Source organism: Oreochromis aureus, linkage group 7 (assembly GCF_013358895.1).
Source record: "Oreochromis aureus strain Israel breed Guangdong linkage group 7, ZZ_aureus, whole genome shotgun sequence".
Classification (NCBI taxonomy): Eukaryota; Metazoa; Chordata; class Actinopteri; order Cichliformes; family Cichlidae; genus Oreochromis; species Oreochromis aureus.
The window spans coordinates 57,848,014-57,864,146 of NC_052948.1; the positions used below are offsets into that span (position 1 = coordinate 57,848,014).

General features: G+C 40.4%; 1 protein-coding gene across 1 annotated transcript in view; it reads left to right on the forward strand.

Annotated features, from left to right (window-relative positions):
- The first annotated feature begins 8,007 nt into the window (after positions 1–8,007).
- ror2 (receptor tyrosine kinase-like orphan receptor 2) overlaps positions 8,008–16,133 on the forward strand; it is a 39,107-nt gene continuing 30,981 nt past the window's right edge. Inside the window, exon 1 of the mRNA XM_031734262.2 lies at positions 8,008–8,362. Coding sequence (XP_031590122.1) covers positions 8,299–8,362 — 64 coding nt within the window. The 5' untranslated portion in view covers positions 8,008–8,298. The remainder of the gene's footprint in view (positions 8,363–16,133) is intronic.

Here is a 16,133-nt window from a genome sequence, read left to right on the forward strand (position 1 = left end):
AGAAATCAGCTGCAAGTACAAGTAAAACCAATAAGAGCGACTGATAGGAATGTACAATTCCAAGGAAGTGAACCACTGAACTGATTCTGTACAAGAACCAGTACTCGATTGCCATCCCTAGCTATCTGTACTTTACCTCAGCATTTATTGTTCTGACAACTTTTTACTTTTACTCCCTACAATTTAACAAAAATATCTCTATTTTCTTTTCCTTGAATTTTCAAAACAGGCTTGTTACTTTTGATTTGAAACATTTAAAAGGCATTATTATTATTTAACATGACTGCGGACCATAGAACATCAGACTGAATTGAGCCTAAAGAGAAGAAAGAGAAAAAAATCATATATTTAATGTATACCCAGATATCAAAATGACTCCAGCATTTAGTTTGTCCTAAAAAAAAAAAAAAAAAAAATGAACATAAAGAAAGTAACATGGCAGGTAATATCAAATGCAATGTTTCTGTCCGCTCAACAAATATCCGCAATTCAATTCAATTCAATTTTATTTATGTAGCGCCAAATCACAACAAAAGTTGCCTCAAGGCGCTTCATAGCAAACAGACAAACTCTTTGTGTGCAGTAGATACAACTGCTGTATTCTCCCAGAGAGAGAATATATATACACTAATATATAACAAACTGTTTGTTATTGAAGGGTTGCATGAAAATAGTTTAATGCAGTATAAACAGGTTAGTTTTCTGTTTTGTGATGTAACTGCAATTTAAAGTAAAGAACAGTGTGTTATACTGGTGTACTATGGATGTGGTGTTTCTGGTCAGTGTTGGGTTATATAATGGATATAACAGAGATTCATTTGAATTTAAGCTGATGATGTGTAGATTCAATCACTGAAATAGGCATAACCCGGTGATGGAGAACAGCTATGTGGATCTGTCTCCCCTGACACCACACCCTTAACCTGCTGCTCCACCCCTTCCCTGAAGCTGAGCCACAAAGCACAGCCCGCCACACTTTTATTGTATTTATATAGCACAAGGTTGAGTTAGCTTTTCACAAAAATTGCTGGTAGAAATATCCTTAAAAGAACTATTTTTTACTTTCTTACTTAGAGTAAATTTCAGAGCCTGTACTTTTCATTTTTACTTAACTAAAGTAATTGAATCAACTTTTACCAGAGTATTTTTTGACAAAAGTATCTGTACCTCTACTTAAATACAGAATGTCTGTCAATGTTTTGCCACCTCTGCTGCTTTAAGGCGTGAGTTTGTGAGTTATACCAGAGAGTGAAGTACTCCTGTGAAGTGAACACTTCAAGTGGCTATTCAGAGCCTCCCCAGTACCCAGTAAAAAACTCTCAATAAAAACCCAATTTCAAAAACCATTTTTGAATTCCAAATTAAAAAACAGATGTTCTGAATTGTTTTTCAAACACAATTTAAAAAAGAAATACGTAAATTGTTTCAAAAATCAAAGATTTATTTCTGACGTTTAAAATTCTACTCCTCACTTGAAAATCCATTTCCCTTTCCTGTTAGCTCATGGATTAGCACTATTGGATTAACTATCTGCTATCATGCATGATATCAACTCCTTCATGCTCCAGGAACTGCCTGCATATCCCTGCCATAATCCTGGGGTGGCTGTAGTTCACCCACTAACCAGAAGGTTTGTGGTTTCATCCCCGTTTGCTCCAGTCTGCATACCAAAGATCCTTGGGCCAGATAATAATCCCAAATTGCTCTCTGATGCATCCATCAGAGTATAAATGTGTGTGAATGTTAGATAGAAAGCACTTAGACAAAGCATAGAAAAAACTGCTTGTGCGAATAGGTGTGAATGGGTGAGTGAGGCAAGTTGTGTAAAGCGCTTTAAGTGCTCAGATAGAGTAGAAAAGCTTTATATAAGAACTAGTCCATTTACCATTTACTACATGGGGGGGGGGGGGGGGGATTGTCATGCACCAGATGGAATGCAGGATCCACTGCATTATGCATGTTCTGACATTGGTCCAAGAATTTTCATCCCAGTACCTAGTCAGGGTGCTGTTGCCTAGCTTATAGAGGTCTATGCATCCCTCCATGGATATGCATCCCCAGATCATCACTGACCTACATCCAACGTGGTGACGCTGAACAATGTTATAGGCTGCATAACGTTCTCCACACCCTTTCGAGAACCTTTCACGTCTGTCCCATGTGCTCAGAGTGAACCTACTCTCACTTGAAAATTGAATTTAATTGACTTGTGAAAATAAAAAGGTTTTTAGTGATGGACCTGTCAATTATGTTATTCTGTGGCAAATGCCTGTCAGGCCCCATGGTGCTGGGCAATGAGTATAGAGCGGGCGGTCAATCCTTCAAGCTCGGGTCCTCTACCAGAGGCCTGGGAGCTTGAGGGTCCTGCGCTCTTCTGGACAGACATCTCCGATGTTGTTCCCAGGATCTGCTGGAGCCACTAGCCTAGCTTGGGAGTCACTGCACCTAGTGCTCCGATTACCACGGGGACCACCATTACCTTCACCCTCCACATCCTCTCGAGCTCTTCTCTGAGCCCTTGGTATTTCTCGAGCTTCTCGTGTTCCTTCTTCCTGATGTTGCTGTCATTGGGAACCGCTACATCTATCACTATGGCCGTCTTCTTCTGTTTGTCTACCACCACTATGTCCGGTTGGTTAGCCACCACCATTTTGTCCGTCTGTATCTGGAAGTCCCACAGGATCTTAGCTCGGTCATTCTCCACCACCCTTGAGGGCGTCTCCCATTTTGACCTTGGGACTTCCAGGTTATACTCGGCACAGATGTTCCTGTACACTATGCCGGCCACTTGGTTATGGCGTTCCATGTACGCCCTGCCTGCTAGCATCTTGCACCCTGCTGTTATGTGCTGGATTGTCTCAGGGGCATCTTTACACAGCCTGCACCTGGGGTCTTGCCTGGTGTGATAGACCCCAACCTCTATGGATCTTGTGCTCAGAGCTTGTTCCTGTGCTGCCATGATTAGTGCCTCTGTGCTGCCTTTCAGTCCAGCTTTGTCCAGCCACTGGTAGGATTTCTGGATATCAGCCACCTCCGCTATCTGCCGGTGGTACATACCGTGCAGGGGCCTGTCCTTCCATGATGGTTCCTCGCCTTCCTCCTCTTTCTTGGGTTTCTGCTGCCTGAGGTATTCACTGAGCACGCTGTCAATTGGGGCCATCTTCGTGATGTATTCATGAATGTTTGTTGTCTCATCCTGGACTGTGGTGTTGACACTCACCAGTCCCCGGCCTCCTTCCTTCCGCTTAGCGTACAGCCTCAGGGTGCTGGACTTGGGGTGAAACTCTCCATGCATGGTCAGGAGCTTTCTTGATGTCAGTGACTTCTATCTCCTCCTTTGGCCAGCTTATTATCCCAGCCGGGTACCTGATCACAGGCAGGGCGTAGGTGTTGATAGCCCCGATCTTGTTCTTACCGTTCAGCTGACTTCTCAGGACTTGCCTGACCCTCTGCAGGTACTTGGTGGTTGCAGCTTTCCTAGCGACCTCTTCATGGTTCCCATTTGCCTGTGGGATCCCCAGGTACTTGTAACTGTGCTCTATGTCTGCAATGTTGCCTTCTGGTAGTTCAATCCCCTCAGTTCTGACTACCTTCCCTCTGAGGGGATTCAGGCCTATGCAGAACAGCAGATTAACAAGGTCCACATCATGTCTTAAGGAACCAGGGCACATTGATGAGAAGTGTGCTACTGGAACAAGAAGGCATTAGTGGAAACAGGTTGAGAATACAGTGGCTTGCAAAAGTATTCGGCCCCCTTGAACTTTCCCACATTTTGTCACATTACAGCCACAAACATGAATCAATTTTATTGGAATTCCACGTGAAAGACCAATACAAAGTGGTGTACACGTGAGAAGTGGAACGAAAATCATACATGATTCCAAACATTTTTTATAAATAAATAATTGAAAAGTGGGGTGTACGTAATTATTCAGCCCCCTGAGTCAATACTTTGTAGAACCACCTTTTGCTGCAATTCCAGCTGCCAGGCTTTTAGGGTATGTCTCTACCAGCTTTGCACATGTAGAGACTGAAATCCTTGCCCATTCTTTGCAAAACAGCTCCAGCTCAGTCAGATTAGATGGACAGCGTTTGTGAACAGCAGTTTTCAGATCTTGCCACAGATTCTCGATTGGATTTAGATCTGGACTTTGACTGGGCCATTCTAACACATGGATATGTTTTGTTTTAAACCATTCCATCGTTGCCCTGGCTTTATGTTTAGGGTCGTCGTCCTGCTGGAAGGTGAACCTCCGCCCCAGTCTCAAGTCTTTTGCAGACTCCAAGAGGTTTTCTTCCAAGATTGCCCTGTATTTGGCTCCATCCATCTTCCCATCAACTCTGACCAGCTTCCTGTCCCTGCTGAAGAGAAGCACCCCAGAGCATGATGCTGCCACCACCATATTTGACAGTGGGGATGGTGTGTTCAGAGTGATGTGCAGTGTTAGTTTTCCGCCACACATAGCGTTTTGCATTTTGGCCAAAAAGTTCCATTTTGGTCTCATCTGACCAGAGCACCTTCTTCCACATGTTTGCTGTGTCCCCCACATGGCTTGTGGCAAACTGCAAACGGGACTTCTTATGGTTTTCTGTTAACAATGGCTTTCTTCTTGCCACTCTTCCATAAAGGCCAACTTTGTGCAGTGCACGACTAATAGTTGTCCTATGGACAGATTCCCCCACCTGAGCTGTAGATCTCTGCAGCTCGTCCAGAGTCACCATGGGCCTCTTGGCTGCATTTCTGATCAGCGCTCTCCTTGTTCGGCCTGTGAGTTTAGGTGGACAACCTTGTCTTGGTAGGTTTACAGTTGTGCCATACTCTTTCCATTTCTGAATGATTGTTTGAACAGTGCTCCGTGGGATGTTCAAGGCTTGGAAAATCTTTTTGTAGCCTAAGCCTGCTTTAAATTTCTCAATAACTTTATCCCTGACCTGTCTGGTGTCTAAATCCAATCGAGAATCTGTGGCAAGATCTGAAAACTGCTGTTCACAAACGCTGTCCATCTAATCTGACTGAGCTGAAGCTGTTTTGCAAAGAAGAATGGGCAAGGATTTCAGTCTCTAGATGTGCAAAGCTGGTAGAGACATACCCTAAAAGACTGGCAGCTGGAATTGCAGCAAAAGGTGGTTCTACAAAGTATTGACTCAGGGGGCTGAATAATTACGCACACCCCACTTTTCAGTCATTTATTTGTAAAAAATGTTTGGAATCATGTATGATTTTCCTTCCACTTCTCACGTGTGCACCACTTTGTATTGGTCTTTCACGTGGAATTCCAATAAAACTGATTCATGTTTGTGGATGTAATGTGACAAAATGTGGAAAAGTTCAAGGGGGCCGAATACTTTTGCAAGCCACTGTAATTGGTGTTGGAATGTTACTACTCTAGTAATCTCAGTGGAAAGATGTGATGAAGAAAGGGATGCCTAAGAAGTACAGCAGGCTACCCATACCTGATGCCTTGGAAACTCCCTAGCAAAGACTCGCAGCCTTAAAGGGGCAACCCAGCCGCTCTCTACTGTAGCATCCAAAGTGTATGTTTAGGGCAGGGGAACAATATGACAACAGCAGCCCCACCAAGGCTTGTGACAGAGCGATACTGGAAAAGCACATGGCAGAAGGATGCAATCCATAACATTAATGTTCAGTGGCTAGCAAAGCTTAGAGCAGATCATAACAGCAACCTCTCTGAACAGTGCCATACATCCAAGAAAGGGTCTGAAGCATGAAGAGTTGGTCAGCACTAGGCCCTGATATGATTCACACCTCCTATCTAAAGAAGCTAACTGCACTCCATGAGTGGAGTGCAGTTAGTTACACACCAGCCAATAACCTGACTCAGCAGGAGCTCTGTCAGACATCATAGCGGCTAAGATGAATAGGCATATGACTCAACACATGAGCGGGGCACAAAAAGGAATTAACAGAAAAAACAGAGGGGCAAGACATTTCTTGGATTGATTACGAGAAAGTCTATGACTCAGTGCCTCACACATGAACTCTGGAATGCCTAGAACTGTATAAGATCAAAATCAGCCACTACAGTACAAGAGGCAAGTAAACCTCATCAAGAGAGGCTGTGGGATGTTTTTGCCAGCAGGATAGAAGAACAAGAACAGAGTCTTACTGCTGATGCTACTGTTGAGGTTCAGCGCTATCCCTCAGCCTCATATCTACCAAGAGTAGATGACCCTCTAGATTACTGAACCCAACATGCCACCATATTCTCTCATCTATTCCACCTGGCCAAGACATATCTTTCCACTCCAGCCACATCAGTCCCCATGTGAAAGAATATTCTCCAAAGCAGGAGAGAGCAAGACACGAATCCTTCTCAGCTTGAGTACTGTTGAACAGATTATCTTTCTTAATAAAGAAAGTGTACAGAAACACCCCATACAAATACTGATTGGTTAAAATAAAATATCCATCCATAGAAATAATACTATAAGAACACAAAAGTTGCAGACAAAAAGACACAAGATACACAAAAACATTACAGTTTATTAAGTGCAATATTTTTAAATCACATTTATTTGGTCACCATATGTAATATGTGATGTGTTTAAAATGTTCCAAAATAATGTTCTATGTCTGCCATCACTACTGAGATGTGTGGAATCAATACAGATGCATGGAGTGCACAACATGAGGGAGGACATGACAAAAAACAAAGGGAACGTGAAACAATACATACAAGTATGGGATAACAAGTGGTCAGGAAGCCAGTGGAAAAACAGCTGGTAACAGTTAAGAAAGACAAAACCGAGGAAGCAAAGCTAAACATGACACACACGAGATAAAAAAAATAACAAAAAATGTGATTGAGACTTCACAAGGCAAAGGGGAGGCGGGATGACACAAAGAAATAAACAGAATCTGACAACTGAAACCAAGAAAATCCACAAATATGAATATTAGAAATGACAAGAACAAAGAATAGAAGTGAGACATAATGACCTAAAGGAGAAGTCAGGAACTACAGTGAAAATAACTGTGACTTTACCAAGAAACTACTTCTAATAACTCAGATGCCAAACTATGAAATAGAGTTAAAAAAAAAAAAATGCAAAATGCTGGGTCGACACCCTGGCTCATGATAGAACCATGTAATAATTACCAGATTTTATTTTTTTAAACCTGTTCTGTCCAGCAGTTGTAACAAGCAAAAGCATGGTCTGAACGCTGCGCTGTGTCTAATATATTTGCTTTCCCAAAATGAGCACTGCAGACTCTAGGTTCCTCATGTTAATGTTTTTGTTTTATTTATTTATTTTGTTTTATTATTCATATTATTTTTATTTTATTATTCCAGCTGTCTTAGAGCGAGAGGCAAGGTACACACCCTGGACAGGTCGCCAGTCTCCCGCGGGGCTAACACATAGAGACAGAAAACAATTCGCACTCACAATATTCACACATTCTAGTGAATGTTATGCTGGAGCGGAAAGGGAGCAAGGCCCAGATTGGCAAAAGATAGCAGAAGAAAGAGGAAGAACAGAAGTAGACAAAAAAGAGAAAAGAATGGGGGTGGAGGAAAAATCAAGGATGAAATAAAGAGATATGCTGGATCTCCAACTGCGACATCTGTAACAAAGAACACTCAAACGATGCAAAACACTTGAGAGACAACACAGAGGGAGGTACACAAACAAATATACAATTTTGCTGTGTGTGTGTGTATAATGTAATAGCACACGGGTGTAGCCTGAAAATCATGGCCAGTGTTTTCTGTAGGAAATGAAAGTGCTTGGCGTAATTGCAACAAGCCCATGGTTCGTACAAGCCTGCTAAATAGGTTTTTTTTTTAACAAAATGTTTTATTCTTTTTTCTTTTGTTTTTGGTCTAATATCCTTATTTGTATGTGTAAATAGGCTATTGACAGGATAAGGTTTGTAGATCTGGCAGTCTGGTTGTTAGGATTCTTGGGTTCTGTCTCTAGATGGTGCACTCTTCCTAAAACGTGTTTTGCCATATTGCACCTCTTGTGCGCGTCACTGCTCGCATTTCAACGCGAGGACAGAGGCCAACGCAGGACTAGCAGCTCAGAGGCAACCGCTCAGCCCGTCTCTCTTGTGGACTGTAAATGGGATGAACGACCGCCTGATTCCCTCTCCGAACCCGCATCTGTCCTGCACCTTCGTGTCTGACTCTCTGACGATTTGGAAAATAAGCTTTCTCTCCAGCTACGACTGCGGACAGAAAACGAGAAGCCAAAAGAAGGGCATCGGCTCAAACAGTTGGATAATAAAGTTATCAGTCTTGTTGTAAAGTTTCCTTAGTGAAAACGTACGCCATGGTCACCTTCCTAAGGAGTTTGCTCTGGATACTTGTGTTGTCGCCCAATCTGAAATGTGAAGGTGAGTTTCTTTCACTCAAAAGAATTTGGATTAAGGTGAGAAGTGATGGGCTACACAACATAAAGACCGGCCAATAGGTAAAGATTTGCTTTAGAGTCCTACACATTTAGAATTCTCTGGCTCGAAAAAATAGTTTGTGATGTTTCCACGTTGTTTCCACTCCTCCACACACAATAGATTTTGTTGACCGCTTTTGAAGTCCGAGTTAAGAGATCTGTTTAGAGATGGAGTTTCCGTTGTTTAAAGAGAATATCAATATTTTCGCAGAGCAAGGATGCCTTACTACCGCTTAAATTTCCTACTTTACCCAAACTTGGACACACACACTAAATATAATGAAGATTCTTCTCTAAATCTCTTTATACATTGTCTGTCCTTTAATCCTTTCAAACTTTTCCCTTCATGCCGATTGAATTTTGTAGTTGTGTACTTATAATTTTTAAATGTATATATTTCACGATTTTAAATGGAAGGATATTGTGTGTGTGTGTGTGTGTGTGTGTGTGTGTGTGTGTGTGTGTGTTGGATGGGGGGTGGGGGGGTCTCCTGTAAGTATCTGTGACCACTTAAGCACTCTTTGTCCTCTTTCAGCTTGTTGACGTGTGTTCTTGCAGCTCCTAGTCTTCATAAAAAGGGGTGCTTGTGTTGGACTCAAAGGGCCACTATGTAGTTGTCATGTTAATTGAACGCATAGCTCGAGGTGATCTCACGTCTTTGTCAGTCATGCTAATTAATTTACTCCCCCTGTGGGAGGTGAGAGCTCTGCAGATTTCCTGTTTTCAGCTTTGGCTCTGAGGACTTACCATTTGGTATTAAGGGAAAAGGGTGGGGGTGGGGTGCAGAGAGCTAAATGATTAGCACATTCTCCTCCTGCTCTCTGCTGTTTGGGGTTGTCGCGGCATTTCTTTTTAACTATGGCTACTAGGATGAAGAAGCTGTGCAGAGGTCTGCGATTTAAAACAAAATAGATGAGGACACTGAGTATTTTTTCTGTTTTTGCATGGGGTGGGGATAAGGAAAATGAGTTCTTTTTTCCCTTTTAGTAGTTTTAAAACTCATACATTTGTACATGCATAACCCTCGACTTACACTGTTCTTGTTTTAACTGGACTTTTTAAAGTTTTAAAATGGAGGCAATGCAATGTGTTGGATCCCTGCTTTAACCATACTAAGATATATTTTCTGACATTCTTAAGGAATATCATATGTGCTTAGAACAATGCATGTGATACTGCACAGATTTAAAAGAAGAATTTTTTTTAAAAAAAGAAAAACTTTGATATATTTTATTTCATTATGGGGATATCAGTCTCTCTGACAATACACAGAGCAGAGTTCAATTTTACATTTCTAGATACATCCACAAGCATATTGATGTCAGGCTGAAAAACTAGAACTCTCGGTCTTTAGTTAAGTTGGATGCATTTTGGGGTGACGAGCCATACCAAATCCTCAGAAACACTACAGGGTTGATTATTATTTTGTTAGTCTGATGCCCTCTGACCCCTCTTCTTGAAGAATGTCGTCAAACAGCTGTATTACAAGGAAAATGAGTGTAAAGCTTAGGACTTGAAATATCCTCCCTTTTGCATCTGTACTGCAAAGTGAGCTACAGACATGTATCCTATGTTAACAGTTCATGTCTCTCAAGTTCATATTTGGAGAGAGCAGGGATCGTATGAAATGAACAGGCTGTTTATCTAAAGTTAAACACAGGAGGCTGAAAAGTGACATGCTTGGAATGACTGAGACTAAGAGGAGTCCACAGATGCATTGATAACAGGCTTGTGAAAGTAAAAGTTGTAAAGACTTTAATGTGCTTTGAAACAGTGTTTGTTGGATTGGCTAACAGCATCTGAGAATCTCTGAATTTGTTAATCATTCTGTATGTTTTTAATTTAGCCATCTTGTGTAGCCTTTCAGAAAGCATAGAACTACCCATAACCACAATATTAGTTAGGTTTTGCTAGCACTTACAAAACCTAATTCATTTCAAACCTACTATGGCCTCAAGGCAGGCAGGTCATTCCTTATAAAATTGGACATGGTTTTTAGCCTGCAGCCAATGATCATAATGATCATGTTCATAAGATATTAGTTAATTGATAGCAACCTCACGTAAAAGAAGCTGAGATGTGATCAAATAAACTACAAAGAATCATAACCAATCTTTTAAATATCCTCAGTAAATATTTACCCTATTTTCATGGCAGTTGGAGAAAAAACAGCCCTATACTATCCCCACAAAATTGAGTTCTACTAGTTGTTCGGTGCTATCAAGGTACCAAACCCACTTGGTTAGGATTAGAAAACATCCAAGTTTTAGATAAAATGGAGTGGTATGCTCTCTTTCTTTTGTTGTCCTGGTAACAAATCATGTCAAACGACAGTTGAAAAAATGTATTCTAGTCACAAAACATTTTTTCTACTGAAATACAACTGGTTCAAAGTCTTAAAAATCTTAATTTGTGAGTGAATTGTCAGATCCTTAAATATAGATGGACAGTTCTGCACAGAATAATACAATAGGACCTTTAAGAACTGGATAAGGATGGTTGATTATTTAAAAAATTAGATGTATAGGTCCATATGTTTGTTGTTTTTTTTCTTTCAGACGTACAGAACCATGCAAGTAAAATGTTCACATCTCCTCATTACTCTAGTGGCGAGGAGGAACCAGAGGATCAGGAAAACACATGTTTGTAGTAATGAAAGCAGTATGAAATAGTCAGACTGTTGAGGCCTAATGCTAAAATGTGTTGCTTCAGCAATTTGTATATGTCTGTGTGCTGATGTGTGAAGTATAAACAAGGAAGACATTTTGCATCAGAGGGAATATACTGACTAGGTTAACAGGAAGAATGAAAAGGCTGCAAAAGAAAGTTTCCAAAAGTAGGGAGCTTTTTGTATACAAATGCGAAATCACACTTGAGGCTTGGTTGAAAGAACAGATGATTATCTGCCAAACAGATGTGCCTCAGTGTACAGAGTTATTGCAGTAGGTATGAAAAGTTTCCTGTAGCTGTCCTTGTAGCCACATTGCTAAATCAGCCTGTTATGGAAAGTGCCCTGCTGACTGTCCAGTAAGTTATTCAGAGAGTTAAACCCAGTTTAGACTTATGCGGAAATCTACGTTGTAACTTGCGACGTAATTGGAAACCCCTCTTAACCCTACACCACAACCTTCCGTGCTATTCGGTTATTGCAGGCTGCATTGACCTGACATGTCCTTACATTTCTCAGGAGGTGCACATCAGGGTACGTGGAAGGTGGTGTTAAAAGGGGTTTCTGGTTACGACATAGATTTCTTGCCGAAGCATGATTATACTTGATGGAAAAACATTTTATTCAGCGACGTCAACCACATCATCAAATATATCCAGTTTGTTAGAAACCACAAGGCACAGCTTTTCTGATAAATTTGTCTTTTCTTCAGTTTGTTGGTGACATCAGCCTCTGTGCTGCTCTCTTTGCAGACTACAGAACTCGCTACAACAGACTGATGAAAAAATTCTGCAATACTGCACATGTTGAAGGATCTTTCCCTTCTTGTATACAACCCCAGTGTTGGTGTTGGCCTTCCAGTATAATCTGTTCACTTTGAGGGGAAAAGGTCAAAATCACTGAACGCAGTTGGGGTGTGTGGTTGTAAGGAGGCAGAACTAATCCTGTTATATATATTTTTTAAAAGAAATTGTTTAGCTTATTTGCTCTCTGCAGGCTGCTCACTGGTTGTCTCTCACCTTAAACCCAGTTATTTATTTCAGACTATTTCAGACTTTGACTTTTGCTGCCATGATGCCAAGTCTCTCTTGGAAACTAGATTTTTAATCTCAATGAGTTCTTTACCTGGATAAATACAAGACTAATAAAAATAAATAAAAATAAAATTCCACAAATCCCTTGTGCTAATTGGCTCAAATTTAGCCCCCAGCTTCCTCCTGTAGGAGTCTATGAATTTGATCCAGGTGTTCTCAAAACAACAGTCAGAGCTGGTATGAGTTTGTGTTCACAGAATTTCATATTTTTTGTTAGACATCCAGTAAAACTGATAATGTCCTCTTCATGTGTTTCACAAATAGCCCTTTTCCAGTAGTCCCTACTCGACTCGACTCAACTTTACTCTGATTTGGTTGTTTTATATTACAGTTGAGTACCACCTAATGTCGTTATTAACAATACGGGCAAAAGTCCATAAAGTCATTTGCACGGGACACAAATACAACAAAACAATGGAGCACATCAAGGCGATGCTATACCTGCTGCTAGGTGTATGGCTTTTTGTCAGACTCAGGAACCACTACGTTGTTTGTTTGTTTGTTTTTTTGTTTTGTTTTTTTGTTTTTTTTCAAAAATGGCAGTTTTGATTTTTGTAAAGGCATTGCTCTCATGACTTGAGTGACATCAGTGACTAGCCAATAGGTGGCACGCAGTCTATTGATGTCATATTTTCGGATCACTTGGAACCTTGGCCTAAAAACCTTGGTACTAAAAAAAAGTACCTGGTAACAGGTAGTACCACTTAAAAGAAAACCTTAAGAGTCAAGTTGAGTCGAGTAGGTACTCAAAGCAGTCCTACAGTGCCACAATAGTTTCATTTGTCCACCTCCTAGCAACTCTTGAGGATACAGGTTTTTCAGTTAACTAGAGGAACATACTTTGGGGTCAGCTGGACTAGACTGGTCAGAAATGCAACGGAGGGATTGAAATGGCACTGTTTGCATTGGTGGCATACATGATTACATGTCTAGTACTCTGTTTTCTTCAGTGGGACAGCTGGGGTACTGCTAAAAGGTTATGTTCTGTCCAGTAGCACATTTTTAAAGTCAAGGGTAATAATGATAATAATTTATGCAATATGTGCATATTCCAACAGCTACCAGTTCAATATCCAGACAACACAAATCTTCTTTCACACAAAGATTCAAGGCTCCAACCTACAATGATATAAAGTTTCATTTACCTGTGCTGCTAAATATGCACCACAGCTGTGCACCAAAGACATATTTTTTGCAAATGGATAAATGTTTTTTAAAATGTGCTACATGATCTGTTAAGTAAGAGAGGGTCCATCCCATCAACACATCCATTCAAGGCCAGAGCTTTTGTGAAGTAGTTTGAATGTTTAAGACATCTTTATCAGAACACAATTAAAAATATGTTGCTTGTAGGAACTGAAATGTGGATTGTCAGGTCTGTGTTTCCAGGAAGAGATTACGGATGTTTTCAGTCTTGCTGAAGTCCAGCATCTGCCTGGCCAATGTCTGTTTACATTATAAGATATTTGGAGCCACAGGCACTGTTGTTGAGCCTGTTCGTAATTATCCTGTTAAAGTGTCCCAGGATGTGTTCTTATTTTTTATGGTGCATATTTCTCTACCTTTGTAACTCTTTTACTTTTGTGAGTTTTTAACAGAGCAAGGGATTTTCATCATAGCATTTCTGAACATATTCGTTTTCTTTAGAAAGCATACATTATTTTTCTTTGCACACAATAAAAGAATTATTTTAGAAAAATACAAGAAATTACCAGGGTCAATATTATTAGCCCTCTGAAAAACTGAAACCAAGAAAAGCTCAACTTCTGCAGAAGAGACTCCTTTAAGCCAGACTGAAGTATGCTAAGGAGAAACATTATGTTTAAAAGCATGTCTTTTGGTCACCTGAGATAAATCTAGAGTTCTTTGGCCATAGAGACGCTGCTTATGTTTGGAGAAAGAAGGGCAAGGAGACAACTCAAGCAACACATTCCCCACACTGAAAGGCAGCATAAAACGAAAAAAAACAACAACAACAAAAAACACCCCAAAACAATCAAACAAACAAAAAACCTCAAGTAGTAAACAGTAGAACTCGGTTTGTTGTTGCTTTGTATTCCAACATGACAATGACCCGAAATATATGTTGCTCCTGGTTTAAAAACAAACAAACAAACCTTTTCTGTTTGCTTGAGTCGCACTGAAAATCTGTCAGGTAAAGTAAGCAGAACGTAAAAAAATTAAGGAACTCATTGCTTTAAGTTTTTAAGTTGATGAAATTGTCAGTTGAAGTCAAAGGTTATCAGAACTTTAGTATTTTGATCACATTTGACTTTCCATTTGAAATGTTTAGTAATTAAATTAAAAATATCCGATAAATTGAATTCAAATTTATTTAAACATCACAACAGTTGGCTCAAGTTGCTTTATATTGTAAAGTAGACGCTACAATAATACATACAGGGAAAAAAACCCAACAATCATAAGACCACCCCCCCACCCCCCCTTCTAATGAGCAAGCACTTTAGTGAGAGTTGGAAGGAAAAACTCCCTTTTAACAAGAAGAAACAAACCTCCAGCAGAACCAGGCTCAGGGAGGGGCGGCCATCTGACGCGACCAGTTGGAGTGAGAGAAGGAAGACAGGATAAAAGCCATGCTGTGGAAGAGAGCCAGAGTATGATTCCATGCAGAGAGGTCTATTAACACATAGTAAGTCAGAAAGGTGACTGAAGAAGAAATACTCAATGCATCATGGGAATCCCCCACCAGCCTACACCTATTGCAGCATAACTAAGGGAACATTCAGGGTCACCTGATCCAGCCCTAACTATATGCTTTAGGCTTAAAACTTTGCTTTTTTCTAATCTTAAAAGTAGAGATGATGTCTGTCTCCTGAATCCAAACTGGAAGCTGGTTCCACTGAAGAGGGCCCTGAAATCTGAAGGCTCTCCCTCCAATTCTACTTTTAAATACTGTAGGAAGGACAAATAAGCCTGCAGTGTGAGAGTGAAGTCCTCTAATGGGGTGATATGGTACTATAAGGTCATTAAGATAAGATGGGGCCTGATTATTCAAGGATCAGGATTTTAAATTCAGTTATGGATTTCACATGGAGCCAAAAAAGGGAAGCAAATGTAGGAGAAATATGCTCTCTCTTTCTAGTCCCTGTCAGTACTCTTGCTGCAGCATTTTGGCTTAACTGAAGTCTTTTCAGAGAGTTTTTAGGACAGCCTGATAATAACGAATTACAGTAGTCCAGCCTAGAAGTAAAAAAAAAAAAAAAAAAAATGCATGAACTAGTTTTTTTTCAGCATCACTCTGAGACAGGATATTTCTAATTTTAGAGATGTTGTGCAAATGGAAGACGGCAATCCTACATATTTGCTTAAAATGTGCATTGAAGCGCACATCCTGGTCAAAAATGACTCCAAGGTTCCTCACAGTGTTACTGGAGGCCAAGGTAATGCCATCCAGAGTAAGAATCTGGTTAGATACCATATTTCAAAGATTTTCAGGGCTGAATAGAATAACCTCAGTTTTATCTGAATTTAAAAGCAGAAAATTAGAGGTCATCCAGCAGTTTAACTAATTGGTTTGTGTTATCTGGCTTCATGGATAGATAAAGTTGGGTGTCAACTGCATAGCTTTGGACATGTATGCTTTGCCTTCTAATGATGCTGCCTAAGGGAAGCATGTATTGGTCCTAGCACTGAACCCGTTGGAACTCCATAATTAACCTTAGTGTTTGAAGAGGACTTTTCATTTACATGAACAAATTGGAGTCTATTAGATAGATATGATACAAACCACTGCAACACACTACCTGTAATGTGTACAGCATGATCTAATCATTCTAATAAGATATTATGGTCAACAGTATCAAACACTGCACTAAGGTCTAGCAGGACAAGCACAGAGATGAGTCCACTGTCAGAGGCCACAAGAACATCATTTGTAACCTTCACTAAAGCTGTTTCTGTACTTTCATGTGCTCTGAAACATGAATGAAACT